This window comes from Brachyhypopomus gauderio, unplaced genomic scaffold (genome assembly GCF_052324685.1).
Source record: "Brachyhypopomus gauderio isolate BG-103 unplaced genomic scaffold, BGAUD_0.2 sc84, whole genome shotgun sequence".
Taxonomy (NCBI): Eukaryota; Metazoa; Chordata; class Actinopteri; order Gymnotiformes; family Hypopomidae; genus Brachyhypopomus; species Brachyhypopomus gauderio.
Genome location: NW_027506905.1, coordinates 895,953 through 923,487, shown reverse-complemented (window position 1 = coordinate 923,487; position 27,535 = coordinate 895,953). Strand labels below are relative to the sequence as shown.

General features: G+C 49.8%; 1 protein-coding gene across 1 annotated transcript in view; it reads left to right on the top strand.

Annotated features, from left to right (window-relative positions):
• The window catches only part of ptprsa (protein tyrosine phosphatase receptor type Sa), a 115,708-nt gene that overhangs the window by 5,435 nt on the left and 82,738 nt on the right, over positions 1–27,535 (top strand). The window contains 2 exon segments of the mRNA XM_076991638.1: positions 14,864–15,065; positions 27,295–27,440. Of these exon segments, the coding sequence (XP_076847753.1) occupies positions 14,972–15,065; positions 27,295–27,440 (240 nt within the window). The 5' untranslated portion in view covers positions 14,864–14,971.

The window sequence follows — 27,535 nt, the reverse complement described above, 5'->3', positions numbered from 1 at the left end:
GAGAGAGAGAGAGATTGACACAAGCACTAATGGAGATCAAGAAATAGGGGAGAGACTGGGGGAAGAGTTACAGCTTGAGAGAAGGAGAGAAAACGACAAGAGAACAAGAGAGATCCAGAGAACTGAGGTGGGAGATATTGAGATGGAGAGAGAGTATGAGAAAGAGAAAGATTTAGAGGAGGAGTACAGAGGAGGGATTTACAGGAGGAGTGGGAGAGCGAGACGGAGGGCTAGACGGCAGGGCCGGGGCTGAGGAATGGCTGACTGTGGGAAGACGTTTCGGGTTCAGCCGGAGCGCACAAAAGACCCAGTGTTATCACCTCCAGCGGATCAACTCCCACAACGCACTAGCAGCCCCACACATCCACACGGAGCCATGACAGCAACCTACATCCCCCTCTATCTGTACCCCCAACTCCACGGGCTCCCTCTCTCTCCCTCTCTCTCTCACACACACACACACACACACACACACACATTCACTAAATCTGCCCCTGAAGCCTGCTGTCATAGCTGATCTTGGATCGAAACATTATTCTGCAAGAACTTCGAACAGGGGGAAAGGGTGAAGCTGTTAGGCAGCGTTCACACCTACATAGAGATCCACGAGGAGCTAAACGCGTCTATATCTGGATCCTCAGTAGCTTGCATCTTCATGGTGTCTTGGATTATGAAACAAAGTGTAATGAATGTGAGGTTTCTATGATATAACAGTGATTTTTACAGAGCCGCTGAACTTTCTTTACTAGTTAATCTTTGTAGCAGTTTTTCCCTCTTTTTCCTCACCTTTGTAAGCAAAGAGGCAACATTCAACATCAATGATTTCATTAATTTATGTGAATCAACAGGCCACCTAAACCAACGTACCATAGCCTTAATCTTAATCTTAAACCTTAATCTTCAAAAGTAAAAGTTTTGTCTTAACCGGATTATCTGATTCAGGCTTTGTAAGAGCAGTCCACCCTGGGAAACTCCCTCTATCTCTTTAACCCAATTCTACAAGCCTTACTGTGTGGTTAATAGTTACACGGTTTAATCTCTAGCATTACTCAGTCAGCCATTTTGATTTGTGCTAAACACTGGCCTCGTGGGGACCTACTCCACACATTCGTCAAAAGCAGGTGTCATCCAATTGCGTGTAACACCCGCTTTTAGCCTCTTGGACTTCCTGTAGTCTCTGACACCAAGACTGCCGTGATCATGATGCACAACGTGAGCGAGGCCGTCCGCGCGCTAGCATCGGGCGCTAGCATCAGGCGCTAGCATCCGGGTGCTAGTGTCCACGCACTAGGGTCTGCTAGGTTCCCTTGGGCCTCGTTATCACCGGCAGGGATCATGCGCTTGAATGCACGTGATCACGCCCCTCCACTGGGGCAGGCACGGGGGGGGGCTTTACTCCTGGTTCTGTGCGCACTGGAGGTGGACGGTGTCCTTCACGGAGTGCATAGTTGGGTGTAGCGCTTTTGATGCCAATAATTAATGATTTCTCCTCAGTCATTTCAAAACTCAAGTTGTTTTCTTTTCCCCTATCGATACGAGGGAGTGCAAGAGGACAGATGCTTCCTCCGCCGACAAGCTCCACTCCAGGGAGATGAACTTCAAGGTTGCTATGGTAGGGGTTTAGATGCCTCCTGAGAACGCCTGCTGCAGCATGTGACTTCAAAGCTTTGCCAGCCCCGCCCCTTTTTGTGTTGGCTGCTGCAGATGTGGAAAAAATGAAATTTCAGAGAGAGCATTGTGTGTGAAGCACACCTAGGACGCCTTCGGGCAAACGGAAGATTTCTTATTTCAGTTCAATTTCCGGTTTCATTGTGTTTACGCTTTTGGTAGTTGTCAGTTGCACAAACGGGCTCTCTGAGGTCTGGGTACCGTACACCTTCCTTCCTGACTGGAGAGGGCTGAGGAGGAGACCTCATTCTGTAGGCCTCAGAAGATCAACATAAGGCAATATATTACACATACAGTGTATGAGTGTGTGTGTGGGTGGGTGTGTGTATGGTCAGAGTGGGTGGGAGTGTAGGATGGATGGATATTATTTAACCATGTGCATCCAAATTTGAATTTCAAAGTCAGCAAATTCTTTCATACCTTTCCTTTAAAATAATAATTGATTTTACATTAGCATTTAATAACACAAAAACACTGAGCTCTTCTGAGCTCTGAGAGGCAGTAACGTAGATGGAGCAGACTGCATCTGACGAGAGATGAACCAGTCAGCCTTCCATTAGAGATACAGGCCTCAGGACTTCACCGGGTTTGTCAAAAAGAAAACCCTGCTCTCTCTCTCTCTCTCTCTCTCTCTCTCTCTCTCTCTCTCTCTCTCACACACACACACACACATTTTCTCCCTCTTTCACACAGAAAGAGTTTTTCTTCCGCAGTCAACCAGATGGAAAGAGAAGGGACTCACATCACATGTTTACCAAGCAAACACACTTCTCCGCTGACAGCCCCATTCCAGCTGTAACGATCGACCTCTTTCAAACGCCCACCGGTGATACCACATAACGGCACTCCGCTATTGTCCCCCCGGAGAGCCCTGCTGGCACGCGGTTTCACACTCGCCGACACGCTTTGCTTTTTCCAATTTTTTTTGGCGGCCTTTTTTTGGGGCAGAGCAGCTGAAAATGTAGATAATGGTGGCGGCGCTCCAGAAGAGTGCGTGTACCTGCAGCACGTGCCGTGAGAGGACGTTCGCTTTGAGCTGAGATCCAGCGCTGCTTAAAAAGAGCGGGAAAAAAAGAGAGGGAAAAGTTCAAGCGGGAGATGGCCTAAGGTTGTGTTGTTATGGCTGTTGTTTGTGGCGGCGGCGATGTTTTGTTCCCTCTTCTCCCATAAACACAACCGGCGAGATGCTTCACATTTCCCTTTGCTCTTTTGTCCGGGAAACCAGCAGGTATCCCGAGGCAGCCGGGCCGCAGACTACAGTCGGAAAGAGCGCTGGCGCTTTTATAATCGGAGGTATTTACATTCCTATAATTAAGTCAGCCTACACAGCCTCTCACTCGCCCAGCGGGCGCTAACTGAGCTAGCCCCCACTGAGAGGGGGGGATTTGCCTCAGCGGGACTCTCTGTTATGGGCAACATGGCAACCCCGCCACACCGGCGCACACGCTAGTCGATAATGGAACGGGAAGCACCTTGGATATTCGGCGCACCTGTGGAGGTGTGTTTGCTTGCGGTTAGCAGATTTAATGGCTGTATTTCCGTTTGTGGATAATTCTGCTTTAGTGGCGTAGAGGGCTGGGTGACTTCACGGGGGAGACTACAGATGCAGGGACGCTAACGACGCTAACGACCGGCCACTGTAGCATGTGGATTAGACCTCAGCTCTTCCTGCACTGACGATTGTTACAGTAATGAAAAATTGATCAGTGTGTAATCAGTCCGCCTGGCCGGGGGTGGAGGAGATGGTGCCACATCTCTTGTCTCAGCCAGTTCCCCCCCCCCCCCCCCCCCCCACCCAGAAACCCAATGGAGCGATTGATTCATCTGACTGACCTGAATGTGCTCACTCGCTCTCTCTCTCTGGTTCTCTCTCTCTCTCTCTTTTCCATTCTACCTCTAGCAGAGAGTAGGTAAAATATACTCCGCCTCTCATCTACTCTCTTTATTTGTGATTGTTGTTCCAGGAACACTGGTCAATTGAGCGTAGCTGATAGAGGGACTGTACAGTCTCCCAGTCTCTCTCACTCTCTCTCTCTCTCTCTCTCTCTCTCTATCTATCTTAATGTCTCACTCTTTCTCTTCCTGTCTTTCTATACCTCTTAATGGTTTTCTCTCCCTCACTCATCCTGTCTCCTTCCCTTTGTCTCTCTCTCTCTCTCTCTCTCTCTCTCTCTCTCTCTGTCTCTCATCCTCTTTCTTCCTCCCTTTGTCTCCTTCTCTCCTTCTCTTTCATCCTCTCTCCCTCCCTCCCTTTTCTCACTCTCACAGGGGTCTGCTGCGTGGATGTCTGTTCCTGCATGTACACAGGAACTGGCTGATAGTGGTGGTGGGGGTGCTGGTGGTGATGATAATAATGGTTATGACGGTGATGGTGGTGGAGTTATTGGTGATGGTGCTGGTGGTGGTAGTGATGGTGATGATGATGGTGGCGCTGGCTCTTCTGGGCTTGTGCGTGTGAGACGGTGGTGCTGCTGGGCGGAGCTGCAGCTGTGAAGGTCTTTCCTCTCCATACATGCACGTGGCCTCACTCCTTACAGACCGCACACAGCCAGGGGAGGCGGGGCTAGCCTGCCCTCTCCACCCCCTCTGCTCGTCACCCAGTGGGAGTCCGGCAGCCATCTAAGGACGGGTGACTTTCTGGCGCTAAACTGCCCTTCTGACGTTTCTGCCACTCTGTCTCCAAGTCGAGCCAATCACAGAATGCCAGATCGTAAATCAGAAACAGCCGATGGTGCTGTGCCAGCTGCCTGGCCTTTGACCTCTGACCTCTCCTGCAGGGCCCTCAGCTGGTGCAGGCGGTTGGGTGGTAGAGTTTGAGGGGTGTGTCAGAGAATAAGGAGTGCTCTTTTGGAGAGCCTGTGAAGCTACACGATTGGCTTGGCCGTGCGGGCGGAGTTGGGGCACAGGGGCGTGGTCAGTCCCGGAGTGCCGCCCACATGCTGCCGGCCGCAACAATAACCTCGTGTGTCCAAGCCTGTTTATCAGCGAAGTGGAGAAAGAAATCACACAACCGCAGTCACTGTCTCCTCCAGCTCTCATTCCGCCCGCAGATGAATATATTAGAGCCCAATCACGCCATGCAGTATGCCACCCCCGCACTGGCACTTAGTCTGTTCCCCTGGCTGACCCGCCTCAGTCAGGACCTCAGCACCGTCACATGAGCACGGGGGTCAAGTAACCTCTCAACCCTCCCCTCCGCTCCACAATCCCTGTCTTGTACAGCTCGGCAGCCCTGTCAGCGAGATCGAGATGAGCCTTGTGGGAAAGAACGGGAACAGTGGAGCTGAGCAAGCTGCACACAAGCCCAGAAGGGCCCCACAGGAGGGCCCACAGGAGGGCCCACAGCAGGGCCCACAGCAGGGCCCACAGGAGGGCCCGTGCACACATTAAGCCGGCGAAAATGACGTAATCGCAGTGACTCCGCCCATGCGCGAGGGCCTCACGCGCTGTCGATTCGCAAGGTCGTGCACCTCTCGAATTTTGCAACTTCGCGCGCGCCACTTGTACGTCACTTTCAAGGTCCATTTCTATATTTCCCAGCACGTTAAACTTAATTAAGTTAAATATTTATACATATACTCGAAATGATTAGAAATAATTCGCTTTCTATCACATTATTTAATGGTGGTTTATTTTCAAAACGCCCAATCTTAACGTCTTCACGTTCTCTCATGTTTCGTCCTGGAATTACAAGAGGCTCGTATTTGTTAACGTAATACAAGAGAACTGTTCAGTCAGACAGCTATTTGTTGTGAAACTAAGTAGTTACAATTTCAACATTTTAATGTACTTTAACCTAAATTCCAACACTTTTCAAACCTGAAACACAAAGCAACATTAAAATTCGGCAGGTAAATGTTCATTCCCCTTTTTTTGAGGGGTGTTTCTTTATATTACCACATATTGTTTCAGACAAAACTACAAAGAATGTGACGCGGCTAGTATGAACGCCTCCACCGTTTGCGCAGGTTCATAGATGTATATTTCTATCTATATAGATCTATGTGTGTATGTATATATATTTTTTATTCTCCACTGCCCCCTATCGCCACCTATCGTTTTGGAGAACACCGCAGTGACGCTCGCGAAAGTATAAACGCCTCGACCGTTTGCGCAGGGTCGCGTGAGGTGGGCGGAGTCACGCGCTACGGTGACTCGTGAAAGTATAAACCAGGCTTTAGTCTGTCCTGCGTGCAGGTTTGGATGAGCTGTGAAAGGGCCCAGTTGTTTTTCCAGGCTAAGGAAGGTGAGAGACAGGAGTCATAGTCCCAAACCTGGCCATCTGCTTTCTGTCTTCACCACTTCTCTTCTTCTTTCCCTCCCTCTCTCTCTCTCCTCCTCCTTCTCCCTCCCTGTCTCCTCCTCCTAATCCCTCCCTCTCTGTCTCTCCTCCCCCTCCCTCTCTCTCCAATTCTCTCAGTGCAACAATCTAAGGAGGAGGAGGCACTTGTACTGAGCCATGAACCCATGGGGCGCCTTACACACACACACACACACACACACACACACACACACACACACACACACACACACACACACACACACACACACTGCGCCTGCGTCTGTTCCCTCCCAAGTGGCATCTAAGCTAGAATGTGATTATATCCTCCCACACCCACTCGGCACAGAACTGTCATGTAATTACGACAGGAGGGAGGTAACCGTGATTGTGCACAATGCATTTATTATGATCGCATAAACAAGCCACAACCAAAAAAAAAAAAAGAGGGGAAGAAAACCATTACGCTCCGGCTCTGAGCCGTTCTGTGCAGAATCCCCCCCCACGTCCAGCCAGGGCTGGGCCCGCTGGAGTGGTGTGCGGAGAAGAACACCGCCCAGGTGACCCCGAGCTTGTTCATTAACCACATGAAGTTATTTCTGTTAATGTGGAAACAGAGCCCCTGCGGCCTTGAGGAGAGAGAGCTCTCGTTCGGAGGAGCCTTTTAGGTCTCACTCAGGCAAATGAAAGCCCACAGCTGCAATTTCACAGCAGTGTACTACAGAGCTGAAGAGAGAGCACTTTAAATGAGAGTGCCATCCAAAAATGTCACGTATTTATGAAGATATTGTATACTGCTTGTGTTTTTTTTTTTTTTTACATTCTTGTCTCTTTTGTCTGCCACAGATAAAACATGTTGTGCTATGTGCTTTTACGAGACCAAGAGTGTTAGGATGCTGGTAATGAATCGTGTTCAGACATACACCCAGGCTCTGATAGGTCCAGTCAGAACCAAGACGTATGCGCTCCCCTTCATGGCTGTGAAATACCCCAATTAAAAACACACCAAATCACTAATATAGTGATTTGCTAAGACATTTATATGCTAGGACATTTTGGGATGTCCTGTGCTGTTAAACATATGCCAGCTCTCTCTGAAAGTAGTGAAAAGATTCACAAAGTAAAAGTCCTCCTGGGATTTCATTCTAGTCACCTGGTTTGGTTAATTAGCAGCTAGAATTAATTAGAGCAGCCAACTGGACGGTGCAAAAATAATTGACGGAGACTTTTATATTTTGGACCTGGATTTGTGAAGCTGAGACGCGCACCGGCGCTCCGTCAGCGTCTTTTTGTGCTCGTCTCCTCCAGGTGGACGAGGAAAGTCCTTGAGGCGCGTGTCTGACCCAGGCCTGGCGGATGCCGGCAGGTTTGATGGTGACATACTGCCTGTGGCAGCAGAGCTGTGCGGCTGGGTTAGCTAAACAGATGTGTAGCGCTGCTATGCTAATGGAAGCCCCCCCGAACACCTTGCGTTGGGTTGTCAGTAACAGTGAGTGGCAGTGTAATTGTCTCCCTGTGTCAGGAGTAATCACAGCTCCTGCAGCTCTTCTTCTCTGCCTCGCCAAATTCATAGGTTGCCAGGTGTCCAAAGAAGGAATCCCCCCCCCCTCCACCTCCAACCCTCTACATTTTATGATGCTAACAGTTTGCTTGTAAAATCTGAGCTTTGATGGCACTTTGGCTGACGCACGAAAACGCAACTCTGTTTCACGGAGGGACCTCTGCTTCACCTCGAACTATTTCAAGGTGCCAGCCTCCAGTCTGAAAGGTGGCGATAGCATCTCCTGTGCCTCCAGCCCCACTGTTCTTGAAGTCAAGCGCTGATGTGTGCGCTGCTCTGACTGGACGCTTTTGTGATCACAGGAGCGGCTGCTTTAGAGGGCTAGATATCTCGAAAACACAAACGCCTCAAGCCCCTCCCCCTTCCTCACACAGAGGAATTATCTGCCGCAGAAATCGACACCGCCTCTGCCTGCCCAGGCCCGCGGGCCCACTGAGAGATGCTCCCTCGCCGGCAAACAAGCCCAGGCATGTCATCGCGTTTGTCCACGGGTCGGCCCGGCGAACACGATGGTGAGACACACACCGATGGTCTCGACGGCTCAGGTGGACGTGAAACATGTTCGTATCGCCCGCCAGAGGGTCAGAGTTCCTGGGCCAGAAAGACGTCAGGTGTATTGGTTTTCTCAAGAAGATGCAAAGGCGTGAAGTGATGCTGTCTGGTGAAAACTGCAGATGGACATTACGAGTTCAGAGTTCGGTTTTACGAGTTCGGAACGAAAAAATCCGTCCCACGATTTTGTTCCGACCACCTGGACTTGCTAATTAGCTCAAACCAGTGGGTAGAAACTGATTAACAGCATCAACTTGGTGAATAAGTATTAGAAGCTGAACTTCTGAAGCTGTGATGTGTGGTGTGGAGGACTAGCGATTACAAGCACGAGTGAACATCTTCTCTCTCTCCCTCTGTGGACGGAGCTGAGGCTCTGGATTTAAAGCATTAGCTTGGAGAGCATATGAAGATATCAGGGATGACTGTGTTTCCTAATGAGCTTCTTCTCTGTCCCTGCCTTTGTCTCCGGGTCTGTCCCTCCGTGTCTCTCCTGAGGAGACCGGGCGGCCTCAGCGTGTCTGTTATTCATTACTGAAATTTCTCTCCAGCTCCAAGGGCCTGTCTGCAGCCCAGGGAGCCTCTGTCGATCGTCCCTCAGCCTGGGTGCACAAATGCGCTGGTGGTGGAAGCGAGTCAGAAGGGCGGAGGAGGTCCGTCACCTCCGTAATGCGTCTGCACCACAGCGGGCTCCAGCTGGCAGGTCTGCACTGTGGGTGTTAATCATCACCACTGTAGGTCTGCTTGGGGGGGGGGGGTAATAAGTAACCTGGCAACCCTCTGCAGATGCCTTCAGGGCCTTGCGATTCTTCAAAATCTGTGAGAACGAGATGAAATGTATTCTCTACCGTTTGAAGCGCAGTGTTGTCCTAAAAAATGAATCTTCAAAATACTGTTTGCGTGTCATATTTAATCAATACATATGATCAGTACTTCACCGTGTCTTCGTTCTACTGAGTATGTAAGAGTTAGTGTGCATACTGAACAGAACCGTCTCTGCTCACAGGTTAGTGTGGAGTAGACAAGGTTATCAGTTGCTTCTGAAGAGTTAAAAGACAAAAATGAAGAGAAAATAGCTGCTCGCTGATAGGAGAAGAGCGTGATTGACCAGTGAGTATGGCCCTTCAGGTTACCGTGGGGACGGCCAGCCACGGCAGCCTATGGGAGGATAGTCTGTCTCTGTACGCCAATCAGAACGGCAATGTGAGCACCACACAGGGATGACAACTCAAACCACCCAGAATACACAACCCAACTTGGCACGCAGATGAAAGCCAGACGTGTGCGCGTGCGTGTGTGTGTGTGTGTTTACGCTCTCAGATTACTGCTGCGGTCGGGAAGACGTGAGTGTGTGTGTGTGTGTGTGGGCCCAGAAGGAGGGTACGTGTCCTTGATAATTGAACAGAATCAAAAGAGCTATTCAGATGGAACTTCCTTTCAGTATGTGAGACGGTGTGGAGCAGGGGCCCGGTACGCACTCTTCAGGGGCCCGGTACACACTCTTCAGGGGCCCGGTACACACTCTTCAGGGGCCCGGTACACACTCTTCAGGGCGGCTGGTGCTGACGACAGCGATTCCTGCAGACAGCCTTGTAACTTCACATCTGTTGCACGACAGACCTGCCGCACAGGTTTTAGCCCAGGAGTTCCAGGTCTGGTCATCTCTGTTGCACTGAGATCCAGTCCATATCACCCAGTTAGGCCCCACGATAACCCAATTCTTGTCACTTATAACCCAACGGAGCTTGTCACGAGTATTCAGAGGCTCTCCAGGCGGAGATGATGGACTCCAGCGTTCGAACCTCCCCGGTCGTCTCCTCTCACTTGTCATGAGCTCAGTGAACTCGCCCCCGGTCGTACTCGAACATGCAGTATTTGCCAGGAAAGCTAATCAGCTCTGCCTTCAAACAGCCAACGAAGATACCAGATGATGTGTCATGGACGTGAGTGGTGTTGGGTGACCTGTTTCATGTCATCTGTCGGTCTCTCGCGGTTGGGGTGTTCTTAAGTATAACAGCCGTGCTCGTGTGTGGGAGTGTGAGGGACGGTAGACAGAGCCCGCCACGTGGGACGGTCTTCCACCGCCCTCCTGATTTCACTCTCAGCTTCTTCACACTTCTTTACAATTAGCCGATGAGTTGCGCTCATCAGATTAGCCGTGTTGGGGGGCGGAGCTTAGGGAATAGAGGGTCTGAAAAGAGGGCGTCACGGCGCCGATCGCCGCTTTAAAAGCAAACATCACTGGCCTAAAAAACCCGCTCGCATTTCTGTCGTTGTGTTTGAGTTGTGCAAAAATGTGTGTTGAGCTGTAGTGGGTAAATGACAGCGTGCGTGGGGGCGGTGTCAGCCGTCAGCGGTTTGATCTCTGTATTGAGCAGAACCTCTTCAGGGTTCTTAATGAGGAGTTTTAATTGGATGCTCACCGTGGTTTCTTCCTCCTAATTCACGTGATCCAACACACATGAGACTTAAATCTGGCTTCTGGCTTGCTCTTGTTATTCAGGGCTCACACACACACACACACACACACACACACACACACACACACACACACACACACACACACACACACACACAAACACAGTTTGTCATTGTCTTTTGTGTTGCTGTAGCTAATATGTGCTCATCCAACAGCCCACATTTGAGGTTCGCCTTCACTTACACACGTTTTGCACTATTCTAGTTTATCCGGTGAGAATTTTAAGTTGCATATTAATGCATGCATTTCCATATGACAACATAAGTATGCGCGCACGCACGCACGCACGCACACACACACACACACACACACACACACACACACACACACACACCTTTCATGCCTCGTCCTGCTCATTTTTCTGCTGTGTTTGTTTGCGTTCTTGCCGTCCCTGTGCTGCTCCCCGTTCTAACACGCGTACTGGTTCTGGTCCGGCTCACCTGCCTCTCACGCTGTCCAACATGACAGGCTTATCTTCCCCTCCAGAGCGCGCGCGCACACACTCTCACACACACACACACACACACACCGAAGATGCGCAAGTCTGCGGAGTCCCAGGCTGGGGGAGGAGGTGAGCTGCTGAGTATCAAACCACCCCCCACCCTGCCCTGCAGAATTAACAGGACTGCAGAATCCATAATGGTAACTCACATGAGCACGAGCGGCTGGCACAGAGGCCCCACCCAGGCTCCTCAACCCAGGCTCCTCCACTCTGGCGGTTGCTGAACACACCCTAGCTCCTTCGCTCCACCACCACTGACCAGAACCTCACACCCTGTCATTTACGTGGACACAATTTCACAGGGTTTGTTTTCAAAGTCTGTTGGAGAAGCTCACAAACGAGTTTTGAAGGCCCTCTCTCTCTCTCTCTCTCTCTCTCTCTCTCTCTCTCTCTCTCTCTCTCTGTGCCGCTCATTTATTTTTCTTTTCCTTGGGCAGTATCATATTGTGTATTTCTTTTCTTTCTTTCTAATTATTTTTTCACAGGTGATTTCACAGACTAGTTTGGTCAGCTCTGGTCTTTCTCATGTCTTATCTCCGTTGTGCTGGAGATTGCCTTCCCTCCAGCATTCTCCCTCTCCGTCTCACATTCTCTCACTCCCCTGCTCCCTCTTTCTCACCTTCACCCTCTCTCTCTCCTCACCTTTACTCTCTCTCTATCTCACCTTCTGTCTCTCTCTCTCTCTCTCTCTCTCTCTCTGAGAATCAAACATGCTGGCATTAATAATGCACGGCTACGTACTGGATAACCCAGCCCACGTGTCACTGGGAGCGGTGCTGATTGCATCTGACTGCTGGAACGCGCAATAAAGAAAAAAATGAAAACTGTTTGGCTTGGGGGCAGGAGGGGCAGGAGAGGGGCAGTTCGGACCCCCAAAATGGAGGGCAAATGAACGCAGATGGGACGGTGCTGTCTGGAACCTGCCCCCTCACCTCCTCCATCCCACTCTCCTGATTTCTCAGCGAGTAGCAACCCGAGACTCTTGGCCCCGGTCATTTATTTGAATCTCCCCAGAACCAGCCGGCCTACAGTCGCCGGTGTCGGGCTCCCCGTTCATTTGTCCAGGCCGAAAGTCTCGAGGTTTGTGGTCTGCGTGTAATTAAGCGTTCGACCGGAGTGCCGTTGGTTGGTACCTGGAAAGCTGTGTGGGCTGCTGCCTCTATCAGCCGAGAGCTGGAAGATTTAAGCCCCGGAGCAACAGTTGAGTGCGGGCAGCGTGAGCCACGCCACCTGCTCCTTCCCTCCGTGGAGACGGTGCTAACGTTCAGTTACGGCTTCACCACACGCCTGTACGAGGTGACGACGTGTCAGGCCTCGTTTTACTTATTGTTGGTCTGGATAGGGCAGTCTGTGTCTAGACACCGCAGCAGGTGTGTTAAATGTGTATCAGATGTGTGTCTAGAGTAACCCTGAAGAAGGTAATGGGTATTCCACAGCCCAATACTGATAATGGCTCTTAATACCAGAGTTATAAGCTTTAAGTGATGAGCTTTAAGCTGATGTTTACACACCTATTTATTTGCACAGTGTGACAGAGAGAAGCCCAGATATGCATTCGAGCTCGGACGTCTCGGACTCGGCTATCTGTAAAGCTGCTTTGTGATAATGGCTATTGTAGAAAGTGCTATATAAATCAATTTGATTTGATATCTCCTTAGCCCATCCCCACACTGGTTACGGAGGCGTTTGGTTGCAGCCATGAGCAGACCCTGTTAATCCCCGCTGAAAGGCCCTGATTGGCTGAACTGTGTTGGTTAGATATGGGTTTGGAGCGAAACCCCTGGGCTGGGGTCTCAGCACGAGCAGCTCACCCGGAGGAAGCTCACCCAGCGCTCCGTGACACGTGGCCCAACAGAACAAGCACTTTACCTTCCTGCTTTTTTTGCTTTTATTCTTTCTCTTTTTTAAAACTTTGGTGCCTGGAGCTTCTGACTGGAACAGCGCCAGGAGGGCCCGGGGAGCCCCATAAATCAGAACCCACGTATCAGGCCTCCTGCCTGGGCACGGTGTGGCCGACCCGTGCCCTCTCGCCACGCGGGTCCGGAACCAGGGCCCTGGGGTTTGTTTGCGCGAGGCCGAACACAGGGTGTGTCTGGGAGGGCCGACGACAGGTCCACGCCTGGCGAACAGCCCGTTATTGGGGCCTCTCTCTCGCGCCGGGGCCGGCTGGCTCTCAGGAAAACCACACACACACACACGCGTGTGCCCACTGCAGCGGAGCCGTGCAAACAAAGGAACAGATTGACGTGCGCTTGCGTGCGTGTGGCTGAAAGGGCGTGAGCGTTCGCCTCTGTCAGCCTTTGTGGCGAACGGTGACCTCAGAGAAGGAAACACAAAAGATGTATTGTGAGAGCTAGCGGTGCAGAGAACACGACTGGAGGTGAAGAGTGAGAGGCAGGGCACGAGCGAGTGTGTGTGTGTGTGTGTGGGTGCGTGTGTGTGTGTGTGTGTGTGTGTATTGTGTGTGTGTGTGTACGCTTACTAAACCGCGCAGGGTGGCGGACTACGTAAGGTGTTGCGGTTAAGACCTCGGCCACGGTGGGTCCTCCACGCCCGTGCGGACACACAGCCTCTCTTATCTGCAGCGAGGAGCATCTCCACCTCCACCTCCCATCATCACCTGCTCCTCCTTCTGAGTGACATAAACTCCACGTTTATCTGCCAGAGAGGAGCAGAGCTCCGAGCCTTTTCCAGTTTTCATATTCCCCCATTGCCTGCAGTGCCAACGTGGATTGCGGTGGATTTCGGGAGATCACATTTCGAATATGTGTCAGTTATTTTCAAGCACTATTTTGTGCCGGCGAATCAAATAAGCGCAATTTTCTTGAAGAGGCGGGGCTTAGTGCACTTCTTCTGCGGGTCTTGTGCGTTCCCCTAGTAAACCTCGCTTCTCACTCCACAGTAAAACCATATTGAATCCAGCTGTCACTGGACAGTTTCAATACGCTGGAATCACTCGTGTTATTTATACGTTTTCCTCATGTTCAGCATCTTTATTGATAATAAGATGCAAGCGACTACATATTCCAGCCTTCCCCAGCTCACATGTGTATCAGCGGAGCGGTCCCGGGTGCCGGGGATTAATAGCAGTTCATTTAAAGCGAGGAGATCGGCACATGAGCACATAAAGCTGTGATCCAGTGATAAGGGCGGGCGGAATGAGTGTGTGCAGTGTGAGGGGGGGGGGGGCGGCGGTTCAGAGGACGGTGTTCGTGTTCAGGGGGTGCTTTTGCATAAGAGGCGGGTCCTTGGCAGAAGGCTCCACCTCCTGCTCCACTCTGTATATAGGAACATTGTCCAACCTTAGTCCAGGGGCTACGGTGCTCAGCCTTCCTTTTTAAAAGTGGTTTCTCAGAAACGTGTGGTGAAGGTGAAGCGTGTGTGTGTGTGTGTGTGTGTGTGTGTGTGTGTGTGTGTGTGTGTGTGTGTGTGTGTGTGTGCGTGCGCGTGCGTGCGTGTGTGTGCGTGCGTGTGTGTGGGTGTGTGCGTGTGGGTAGTATACGCGTCCTGTCTTCCGTCTCTGGGTTTCTAGCCCACTGCTTGTAGCCATCTTGATGCAGATATCTATAAATAAAAGCGTAAATATAGCACTTTGTAAACAGCTGAAGTCGAGACCTTTGGCCAAAGTGCCGTACCATGGTGCACCTAGACCTGATACACACATTTCTGATGTGCGTTTCTAATGAATGTGGCGAGCATTCCTGCTTTCGTAACTCTGCTCCACAGTTAGTCGTGATTACGCGAACATCTAATCTGTACTATTTGCTGTTGAAGAAACTAAGAACCAGGGAACGCACTAACAGACGCTTCTTTTCTGTTTTCCAGAGTGCCAAACGTCCAGCGTGCAGACCCCTCCCCGCCCTACCCCGCGCCCCTCCCCCCTCCTTCTTGTGGGACCGTGGCTCACCTGCCAGGTCAAAGGTCATCTGCAGAATGGTGCTGACCGGCCGCCTGCCCTGCCTGGCCACCCTGCTCTCTCTGAGTGGCCTGCTGCTGTCTCCGCTGCTTAGTGGATCCCTGGCCTTGAGTAAGTAACCCTCCGCTAGCCCCTGCGCTAGCCCCTGCGCTAGCCCCTGCGCTAGCCCCTGCGCTAGCCCCTCCGCTAGCCCCTCAGCTAGCCTGCCCACTAGCTCCATTTCATCAGCCCAGTTTAGTTCATTTACAAGCACTTTGGGAGATCTTAGAGGGCCGTCATAGTCTAGACCACTGGTTCTTAACGCAGCCCTCAGGGCCCACCAGACTCCATGTTTTTGCTGTCTCAACTCTCAGCACACCCACACCAGACTGTTAACAGACGCAGGTGTGCTAGGAGTCGGGTTAGGGCAAAAATGTGGACTGGCACAAGAGAAACCCAGGCAATAGCAGCTCAAGAACAGTGAATCTCAGCTCCAGGCCTGTGGAGTTTCAGCTTTTCCCTGTCAAACAGAGCGATTCCTGATCCAGGCCCGGGGGTGTGATGAGTGTGCTGTGATGAGTTGCATCACATGTGGTCGCCAATGTGGGAAAACCTAAAACGTTTCACAGCAGTCGGTCTTCCGGACTAGCCTACAACAGCTTCCCCCAGTCCTGCGTTCATTTCTCATCAAGCTTGTTGGAGCAGGTCTGGAATCAGTTTTTGCCTTTTGTGTCAGAGTCGATGATCTTCTGAAGACAGAGAGAGACCTGATTCTAGAGCAGCGCTATACAGTAGAGCAGCGCTGTACCGTAGAGCAGTACTGTACTGTACTGTGGAGTACCCGATCACTACACACCTGATCCCTGAGTGGTTTCCCTGATCTGACATATTCATTTAGTGAATAATGTACTGGTGACCTCACTAGAGTCTGTTAGACCTGAGACACTACAGTGGCCACAACAGTGTAGAGGAACTTCAGGACATGGTTAGGTGGACACAGGTTACACGATCTCAGAACCTGCTTGTCCTGGTTTGTTACACCTACATACACGGTGATACGTCAGACAGACATTTTGCGGTGGAGAATTCTCAGCAGAATTAACACAGGCTTTTGGATTACTGGATTGGTGTTAATTTGCTTCTAAGAAGCTGTCGGTCTCAGACACACTCTGGTGGATGGGCTTGTTTTGTTGGGGTGGGAGGGGCTTGATGACCTGTTTGGTTTGTCTGTCTGTGTTTTTGTCTTCTATCCATGTCCCCATCTGTGGGTCTTGGTTTGTCTCCTCTTCCCAGGACCCAGTGGGGATTTGTCCTGCACCATTTCTCCCTTAAGATGGGGTTAGAATTGCGCCACGAAAACAAAACTGGGGGGTGGTGTGTGTGTGTGTGTGTGTGTGTATGTGTGTGTGTGTGTGTGTGTGTGTGAAGTAGAGGCTCCCCTGGAGTGACTGCAGCCTTGAACAGGATGGTGATAATTCAAACGATAAGTGTGAGAGAGGAAGGGAGAGAGAGAAGGAGGGAGAGAGAGAGGTGAGAGGTAAGAGGGAGGGAGAGAGAACATGTTGTTAGTTTTTCTGTGTTTTAATCTGCCCTGGTGAGTGGTTGTTGTGTTGTCTGGTGTATTTGTGGCCCTGTGTGCTGGTGTGGAGATCACAGCTCCTGTGTGGCGTCTGATGTCTGACTCCGAGGCAGCGTTTTCACTCCAGTTTCTCTCCAGAGCACTGCCTTACCTCTGCCTCAGGAAACAGCAACCCCTTGTCTTTATTTACCCTGTCTGTCTCTCTCTCCCTCCTTCTCTTTCTCTCTCTCTCTCTCCCTCCTTCTCTCTCTCTCTCTCTCTCTCTCCTGTCCTTCCCTTGGTCCTTGTATATCCTCCCCTCTCCAGTTGTCATCTCTTTCTTGTGTAGTAGATGTGCTAGTGTCTCCCTGTCTCACTGTCTCACTGTCTCTGTCTCCCTGTCTCCCTGTCTCTGTCTCCCTGTCTCACTGTCTCACTGTCTCTGTCTCCCTGTCTCCCTGTCTCTGTCTCCCTGTCTCACTGTCTCTGTCTCACTGTCTCCCTGTCTCTCTGTCTCTGTCTCCCTGTTTCTCTGTCTCACTGTCTCTGTCTCCCTGTCTCTCTGTCTCCCTGTCTCTGTCTCCCTGTCTCTGTCTCCCTGTCTCTCTGTCTCCCTGTCTCTGTCTCTCTGTCTCTCTGTCTCACTGTCTCACTGTCTCTGTCTCACTGTCTCCCTGTCTCTCTGTCTCTGTCTCCCTGTCTCCCTGTTTCTCTGTCTCACTGTCTCTGTCTCCCTGTCTCTCTGTCTCCCTGTCTCTGTCTCCCTGTCTCTGTCTCCCTGTCTCTCTGTCTCCCTGTCTCTGTCTCCCTGTCTCTCTGTCTCTGTCTCACTGTCTCCCTGTCTCACTGTCTCCCTGTCTCACTGTCTCCCTGTCTCTGTCTCCCTGTTTCTCTGTCTCACTGTCTCTGTCTCCCTGTCTCTCTGTCTCCCTGTCTCTCTGTCTCCCTGTCTCCCTGTCTCTCTGTCTCACTGTCTCCCTGTCTCACTGTCTCTCTGTCTCACTGTCTCACTGTCTCTCTGTGTTCAGTGTGCGTGTCTGTCTGCTGTTCTCAGTCCTTCACTGTTTTTATTGTGCAGTGCCTTGTGGGAGATGTAGTGTGTAACAGGGCTCAGATTCTTAGCAAGCAGGGCACAGTCTGCCTCATGTACATACACACACACACACACACACACACACACACACACACACACACACACACACACACACACAGACACACACACACACACACACACAGACACACACACACACACACACACACACACACACACACACACACACACACACACACACACACCTTTTGGTAAAGATACCTCCCACTTCGTTCTCCCCCACCTTTTTTAATACATATACCAATTTTTGTGGAAGCTTTAAAGCATTAAATCACACAAATCCATGTGTACACGGTATCACACACACACACACACACACACACACACACACACACACACACACACACACACACACACACATTATGCAGATAGGCCTGTGGCTGTCTGTTCTCATTATAGTAAACACAGTTGCAGTTGAGAATAACTGCATCCTCTCTCTCTTTCTCCCTCTCTCACTCACTCTCTCTTTCCACCTCTCCCTTTGCTAAGGATTTTATTTAGACACACAAAGTGGGTAGATGTCACCTCTTTACAAGGGGTTGCCAAAAGCATGATGTCATCCTCTCCTCCCTCCTCCTTCTCTGTCCTTTTCTTCTCCTCTTTTCTTCCTCCCTCCTCCCTCTCTCTCTCTCTCTCTCTCTCTCTCTCTCTCTCTCTCTCTCCCTCCTTCTCCCTTTTTCTCTCTCTGTCTCCCACCCCCATAAATCAACACGTGGAGGAGACGTTTTTAATCAACAAGAAAAAGAGGCTGTGAATAAATCTTGCCTGCAGTAATAAAGCCCAGGGCCTGATTTTCTGTGTGTGTGTGTGTGTGTGTGTGTGTGTGTGTGTGTGTGTGTGTGTGTGTGTGTGTGTGTGTGTGTGTGTGTGTGTGTGTGTGTGTGTGTGTGTGTGCATACATTTGCCCTGCAGACAGAAGCCTGGCATCACCACAATTAGTAAGATTAGCTGCTGCACAAAGACACACACACACACACAAACCTCCTCCCACCAGCAGAGCATCCCAGGTCTCTCAGAATGGATGCTGTGCTTCCTGCTTCTCTATTCCTGATCTAAGTTTAGACCAGGCCCAGATCTGAGCTCCTTCAGTTAAGATCTCCCTCACCCATCTGTGCTGACCCTCCTCACAGGAAGCAGTTAGCCAGATAACCGGCCCCTGGTGGCCCCCTCCGTCCCCACGGACCCCCCAGCTGTGGCCTGTTTCCCACACTCCTCCACACCCAGTGGACCGCCCCCCCCGCACGCCCGGCCAGACTCCGGCCCAAACTGCCACGCTAGTTCACCCGCTCCTCCACTGTCTCACCCTTAAAACCTCCACCCACCACACACCCCGTCCAGCCAGAAGCACCGCCCGCGATCTCCCCGGTGCCAGGGCCGTCTTGGTCCCGTTGTGGTCACCGCAGCGCCGTAAAAATCCCTCCCTGGGTCATTCTGCACTCCTAAATGTTCACAATGTGATTGCCCAATAAAGGAAGCCTCTGTTTTTCTCCAGTTTCATGTTTTCATAGGGAATGTGTGGACGCCTGCTATGGCACAATGAGATCCTGTTACTGGGTCTATATTAAGGCACCCAGCATGGGACAAAAAGGATGTTTTTTTCATTTCTCTCCCCCTGCCTTTCTGCCTTTCCTGGACTCTTTGTTATTTCGTGATATTTTTGTGGAGCAGTAATTGTTGATCCTTTATAGAGTTTTAAATAGCATTTGTGCCACCATTCTTTATATGTTTTTCTTTTTGGGTGCAAACAGCAATTAGCAAACCTATCGTGTTATTATAGTTTGTATATGTTCTCAAACAAAGCTGAAATTATTTTTAGAGAACTTTGTGTTTTTCTAGAGTGCTTACTGTTTTGTATATTGTGTTTAACCATCGTGATTTTGGAATGACATATTTTGTGCCACAACATAATAATAATCTTGATGTTTGAACTTAAAAGCAAGATAAGTTCCACAGTCAGAGTGCCTGCTGAGCGATACTATTAATCTACAAGTAAAATGTCACCACAGAACTGGATTGGCTGATGGATATTCTTGGCCCGACTTCCATTATTCTGGCCAATCACTCGACTTGTAGCTGAATGTGGGGAGGGTTTATCTGGCGAGCTCAGATTAAGATGTGAGTACCCTGTGATTCCTGTATTCAAGAAGACTGTGGAAAAGGAAGAAATGGCAAGATCACAGGTGCAGTTCACCTGTACACCACTTGGGGAAATAAGGGACTTCTTCACAGCGTGAACGTTTGTCCTACAGCTGACTAAACAGACTTACAGCCCAATTTCGACAGTCCCTAACTATACCAGCTCTCGGGAACGACAGATCCGGTGATGGCATGGATGCTGTGGGCACCAGCTGTCCGTGTACGTTACCAGTACTGGTACCAGTGATCCATTTTCCCTCATTTAATTTCATTTTCATTTCCTCTGATTGATTTGTGGAGTGATTTCCACTGTGTGCAATCTGCTTAAGAGTCTGTGGACACACAGAGAGCTCACCAGCACCTTTTAATTTTGATGGACTTGGGTCGGAAGTGACAGGGTGATTTCAATAATTCATTTCTCTTTGAAGCTGCCAAGTGAAAATATTTCAGTGCCCCTGGGAGGGTGTCTACTCTCTCTCTCTCTCTCTCTCTCTCTCTCTCTCTCTCTCTCCTCTCTCTCTCTCTCTCTCTCTCTCTCTCTCTCTCTCTCTCTCTTTCTTTCTTTGCCTGTCTGCTCTCTCTCTCTTTCTTTGCCTGTCTGCTCTGTTTAGCGGGAGCTCCAGGGAGGTCGTGAGTCCCTCATTACCCACTGCTTCCTCCACTGTTTGGTAACCCAGCTAAAGCCCCACCTGCCACTGCAAAGTCAGAATCTGAAACATTCCTCTCAGCTCCACTCAGCATCACGGCCGCCACTCTCATCAGGACAGAAACTGTTTCAGGATGTTTATTCTAGACATTGTTATATCAGATATCAGGAATCCCTGTGTTTCCTGGTATACTTACCCACACACACACACACACACACACACACACACACACACACACTTCTTTCCCCCACACACACTTATTTGTTCCCAGTGATTCTGGGTTTGCTTACTGCTGTCACCTGCCACATGACCGTAGTCGTAGTTCATGTTGTCAACAGCAGATGGCGCCCATGTTGACAGTCGTAGCTGCCGTGCCCCCTGCACTGTCTTCTACCTGTCTGCCCATGATTCACTCCTACAGATTCGTCAGAAAGCAGATTAGTGTCTCTCGGGTTTACAGAGCATTAGAAACGATTGACACGAGCTCTGTATTACACACCCATAGGCCTGCAACCTCTCTACAACAGTGTGAGGATTTAAAGGATATAGACCCCAATATTGGACCACAACCTGCACTTTATCATCTAGAGGAAGAGTGATGTCCATCAGGTGGGATCTGTTTGGCCCATTACACTGGTTTAAGCCTAGGGTAGTACACAACCATTATTACTACTAGAGTGATAGAGAGTGATGGAGAGTGAGAGAACAAATGAGATATTTTCCTGAATTTAACAGTCACCCAGGTGTTCTTGGATATTGAAATGTGAAGCATCCAAAATGAAATGGCTTCAAAGACCTTCCATCGCTCCTAGTTCACAGGCCGGGTGAGAATGCTGTTCACTGCTAGCTCTTCAGCTGTTCTGGGCTGTTTGGGAGAGGAGCCATTTTACGTGAGACTTTTTCAGAACGAGTATCTGCAGTGGATGTCTGATTGTTGTTTCTATAGATTCATTCTGTGAAAAAAACTTTGTCAAAGTTGACTTGCCTGGAATTATAAAATTACTCTTGAAAGGAATATTGCTAAGCTGGCTAGCATTTTAATATTCGTAACTCATCAGCTGTATATTATTTTGGATATTTTAAAAAATCAGATATAGGAAGTGGGTCAGAATTGAGATGTGACACTACAGCACTCTTGGGGTCGGTGATGTAGCAAAGCTTTGCTGTGTCTCTCAGACTTGATTCATTTAACGCCTGTGAACATCTCTGCACTGTTAGTGGACACACAGATCTGGTCTTTGGAATATGAGTCACTTTCGCATGTGGTCCTGGATCACATCCGTGTTTGATTCATGATCATGCAACACAAATGGGAATAAACTCATGTGGCCTTCTGCCTGTGTTCTTCATCATGCAGCACAAGACTGGGCCTCACTGTGCACCTGGTACAGGTAGCTCTAGTGTGGATGGTGTCCTGAGACACGTCAGGACAGCCTGTCTCATGCGTCCCCTTGGTCGCACCTCTTCACTTTTCCTCGACTCCATCCACCTCCAAAGCCATGACAGAGAGTTTGCTGTGTGGACCACTGATGTTGCAGCGAGGGGAGGGGCCCCAAGGAGGCATTGATCTAAAGCGGAGGCGGAGTCTGCTGTGGAGTGGGCGGTCCCCAAGGAGGGACTCGGTGGGCATGCTCAGATGAGCTTTCTGCTGCTAGCTCGACGGGGCCGCTCGTTAAAAGTTGAATCACTGCATTAGTAATGACTTCATATTGGGGCAATCTGCACATCCCAGTCAGGTGGTGGTCTCGCCGTGAACTTGATTCAGTAGAGTTTCAGTTGATTCGCTAACATCTAAGTGATGTTAATAAGGTAAAGTACAAACTAGGGCTGCCATGATTAGTCGAGTAGTCACGATTATGTTGACTATTAAAATAGCTAGTTAGCTGCTAAAATGACCGTAAACAAAGCGTTAACTTAGTACTTATCGTGGTAGCTGTAAAAGTTAACATTAGTGATTTGTTTCATTAGCCTTAGCACGCATTCGTGTGTTTTCTGTAACGTCAGTGAGACCAAAACTTAATTTTTGTGAATAATTCCTTAGTTTCAGGTTCCTATCTAATTTGATTTAAATGTAGCTTTTTGTTTGATGCCAGAGACAAATAAAAAAAAGAAAAACCTAAAAAAAAATTCTTTATTAATGTGTTTATTTTTGCGTTGTTTAAGCCAGTGCCTTATACTTATTTTAATAATTGTTTGTTGCAACAAGCTGCATATTTCATTAAAGGTTTAATGAACTATGATCTTAATTGTTTTTATTTTTAGTTAGCATATAGCTGAAATCAAATGATGGTCATATAATAGCAGTTGCATTCTAGTGCGATAAGCTGTATGTTTTATATTCAATTAACGTACGATCCGATTAGTCGACTAATCATAAAAATTAATCGGTGATTAGTTGACTATAAAGATAATCATTTATGGCAACCCTAGTACAAACGTGTTAGTAATTAGAACTGTGCTCAGGGAGACTCAAGCAACCTTAGCGTGAAAATGTGGCATGAAAGTTCCTCTTGTGAAGCAGACTTTTCACGGCCACTCACACCCTGACCACACACTCACCGGTGAGATCTCTGAAGTGCGGTTCACTTCCTCTGCTCCTAACCAAACTCCCCAACACGGCTGATTGCCCTTCAGCTAGTGTGTGTGAGAGACAGAACGTTTCAGTCCACAGAAACGGTCCGGTCTTGGTGAGCATTGTGAGTTGTTCAATTATATTTGGTTACAGTGGGGCCAGAGGTGCTGGTGATGGAATAGAGAGAAAGAAATGGAAAGGAGGGAGAGAGAGATGAGGGGAGAAATAGATGGACAGAAAGAGCCAAGACAGGAAAGAGATAGAGAGATGAGGAGAGTGATGGAGAGAGAGAGAGAGGATAAAGAGAGAAGTGTTTGGAGGAGGGAGGGCCAGGATTAGTCAGGGCCCGTTGCGGCCGACGGCTGGGAGAGAGCCCGTTGGTCCAGGTGGCCATAGGGACAGGAGAGCTGAGCCACAAATCTCTGTGCTCAAGCAGCCGGAGCTCAGGTTCACGTGGGCCTTCCTCCCCGGCACCAGTCCTCCCCACCAGCACCGCGCGGGCCCGCACGCTCGCACTCGTGCGCTGAACGCTCCGGCCCACTTAGCACCTGCAGCGCTTAAACACTGGATGTACATTGTGCATACATAATCGTCCACACCACACCACAGCACCGCACACACTGCTTCCCAAAACAACAGCATGGTTGCGTGACCTGGGCACACACTCTTACTCCGCCTGCCCCAATGGGGCCCCTATAATGGGGCCCCTGTAATGGGGGCACTGCCCATATTAAACCCAAATGTTCCATTTCACCACTTCAGATTACCCTCAGTCAGCACTACAAAGGGTCCTATTTTAAAAACAAGATGGATGACAAGTGCCTTTCTTCCACTTCTGCTCACGGCACAAAAAAAAAAAACACGCACGGCAAATGGTGTTGATAGGCGGCCATTTTGTGGCATCGTTTCTCTAATTCCAGCTGTAATGGAGGGCTTTATTCCCACTGCAAAAGGTTTCTATCGATTATAGTGTTAGTCATCTAACTGTGCGTGTGTGTGTGTGTGTGTGTGTGTGTGTGTGTGTGTCCCTAGCCTGCCATTAGAGGCAGCAGCGAAAAGGGAGGTTGTAAGACGATGGCAACAGCATGTTTCAGATTCCGCTCAGACACACACACACTCACTCACACACACACACACACACACACACACACACACACACACACACACCACCCCTCAGCGTGAAGGAGCAGTAGGTCATCTGAAAGATGATGCATTTGCAGATGAAACGCGCCCCGTCATCTCTGGCGTGGTCCTGTGTCACTGCTGGCCACACACAGCTGGGCTCCGCCCCTCTCGCTTCTCACTTCTTCATGTCCGTCTCCACTTTTCATCTCTCTCTTTTTAGTCCGACGACAAGACACTTTTTTGTTGCCAGGGCCCGGGTTGATCGGGTTGAAACGGCGACTTCTTTGATAAAGTCGTTGTTAAAGTATAAGGATCTCTCTCTCTCTCTCTCTCTCTCTCTCTCTCTCTCTCTCTCTCTCTCTCCCTTCTGAATAAATCCAACTGTGGTCTCACTGACCACACATCCTTTTCCTATTTAGTTGATAGACTCCTAAATGTAATGTCTGTGTTGGGGGGTCTGTAAATGTCATCTAGGCTGTGGGGGGAGGTAAGGGCTCCTTGAAAGGCTTTGTCCCTTGAATGTCATTTGGGCAGAGCTGGAATATAAGACCATGTGTTCCCACTGTAATCCCTGTCACCTTTTGATGTGCCATCCATCCACAGCAGAGCGGATTACGATGGACAACATCCAGTCGTGTCAGAGCCAGTAAAATTATTTTCCAGACGCACCTTCCAGGCCAGAGCTGCTTGTACCAGGCCTGTATGGGGCTCCAGTGCCACCAGTAAGAAAGCACCCGGCCCCGGTGCTCAAGCCTCGTCCCAGCATGCCGCGGGGGAAGCGTTCTAGCGTTATCCCAGCGCACGTCGGTCTCGTTCTTCCAGAGTATCATTTATCCGCAGTTGTGCGAGTCGGGACTGTCGCGCCCACCTCGATCATGATGCGGTGCTCATCAGACTCCGCCCACTTATTCCCATGCGAGCGCTGTGAACCGGTGGGGTGTGAAATAAGTGTCCCTAGTGGCTGCCGTGGCCAGTTGATTGAGTACGAGAGCCCCGCCTCTCGTGCTAAGGCAGGACAACCGAGGGCGTCATGTCTCCCGCTCGGTGAGAGATGGCGGTGACCCTCCGGCCATGAGACCAGCGGGGGGGGGTCGTGGCTCGCTGACTCACCCCCCCATCTCACGCACTCGGGCTACAGAACTACCAGTCGTGCAGGAGGGGCAGTATGGTGTGGTAAGGGGCTTGAGAGTGCTATGAGGGTGATTTGAGGGTGACATGCAGGTGCTATTAGGGTGATATGAGGGTGATGTGAGCTGCTTTTGAGAACTGGCCCACAGGAACCTGCATTTAAACCTGTAGTGTGAAGGCAGCCTGCACATCTTGGATGTGAGTAGCTATCCAGAGGGTTGGACTTCTGTTCTGAGTGTAATTGTCCTGTAAGTCCTGACGTCCTCTCAGGATGCAGACGCGTTTCACTCCTCGCCCTTAATTGCAACGGGAGGAAGTGGCGTCCGGCGGTCTTGTGGAAGACACAACATCAAAGTGAGATGTGGTCCAGTCTGATCTCCCCCCGCTGCAAGAATCATGACTCACACCACTCCAAACGAGTGTGTGTGTGTGTGTGTGTGTGTGTGTGTGTGTGTGTGTGTGTGTGTGTGTGTGTGTTTCATGTGCACAGAGAAAGCATGTGCTGAAAGTCAAACTTATGAAAGTGCCGTGAGTCTTTCACAGGCTTCTCTCTCTCTCTCCCTCTCTCCCTCTCTCTCTCCCTCTCTCTCCCCCTTCTATCTCTCTACTCTTCCTTAATAAATGCAGGAACTCGCCTTCATGTGTGTTTATCTCCCCCTCCGAGCCTACGGACCTTTAATAATTCATCTGATGCGCCTGCTTGGCCGTTTGATCATCCACTTGTATCTGTGCACTTTCTGGATTTTAACAAGTTCCCGGAGAGAGAGAGAGAGAGAAAGAGAGAGAGAGAGCTGCTTCTCCCGTCTTCGTGTGCTTAAGTTGACCTTCTGCCCAGCAGAAATAAGAAGATAAGCTAAAAGCAGGATAGATTGGCACTTTGATTATTTGATATGCCAAACCCGGTCAGGTGGTGAGAATAAATCAGGTAAAACCGAAAGGGTTATGATAATATACCAGAGTGATTATAAGAATATTTTAGGCAGCCATATTTGCTGAGTGCTGACCACAGACCACCATAACCCTCCACCCACTCTAATATTCTCCACGTAGTCCAGCGGACGAGGAAACAACTCATCCACCCTAGACGCACTGCAGAAGCCAAGACTCTTACGCCTACACTGCACAGGCTGTATGCACTATATGTAGTGTGTAGCGTGGATGGTTTATGGGCTGTCCAATCAGGAGGGGTTTCCTCTGGTCCTCACATGGACCTCTCTTCCGTAATCCACTCGTTTGGGCTCTGGGTCCGAACATATTTAAAACTGCTTTGTGCCAAAGTGTTGTAACAAGCGCTATACAAATAAATGTGAGTTTGATTTTGACATGGACACTCTGCTGGGGCAGAGTGAGGTGTGTTTGTGTTCGTCGTGATCTAAAGGTGAAGCAGATCTGAGATCAGTACTGGTAAGCGTGCCCTGTGGATGGTCTTAGCATCTGCTGGGGCAGGTGAGGGACATGCAGGGCTTTTTGGATGCAAGTGCTGACAGGGGCATTAAAATGAAGACAGAAGGCCGGGGCCTTTATTATTCATTGCTCTCTTCAATTATTCATGGTGGCATCAGGATGTCGGTGTGCAGATTGGCTGTAGTGTAATTACTGCCATGTTGATACATGGAAGCTTCCCTTTCCCACAAGCCATTTCTGGGCTCACATGTTGGATGGTCCTTGCTCTTTCTCTCTCTCTCTCTCTCTCTCTCTCTCTCTCTCTCTCTCTCTCTCTCTCTCTCTCTCTCTCTCTCTCTCTCTCTCTCTCTCTCTCTCTCTCTCTCTCTCTCTCTCTCTCTCTCTCTTGTTATTCTCTTCCTCTTGGCATCCTTCTCTCACCACCAATTCTTAAGAGCCTTCCATTATCCAAATGAGAAACTCACAAACCCACTTCAATTCCAAACCCTCAGGCCTCTCTGTTTTGGCAGGTATTCTGCCAATAACTGTTTTACTGTGTATAGGGGGTACAAATAACCAGTAATTTATAGCTAGTACACTAATTAATTTATGGCCACTACACCTGGCTTAGCTTCTGATATGCAGACGCAGTGCAACACAACAGTAATTGTTCTCTTTTCTGTTTTTTTTCCTTTGACTAGCTAAACCCACTTTCACGAAATCTCCAGTAGACATGATTGGCGTCTCCGGGGGCGTGGTCTCCTTCGTGTGCCAGGCAACAGGCGACCCCAAGCCAAGAGTGACATGGAATAAGAAAGGAAAGAGAGTCAACTCCCAACGTATCGAGGTGAGACACGGATCAGCGCGTGCACACACGGTCTCCAGGACAACGGACACCCCACGTATGAGACACCATGGGGCATTCGGGGCTCTTATTGCACA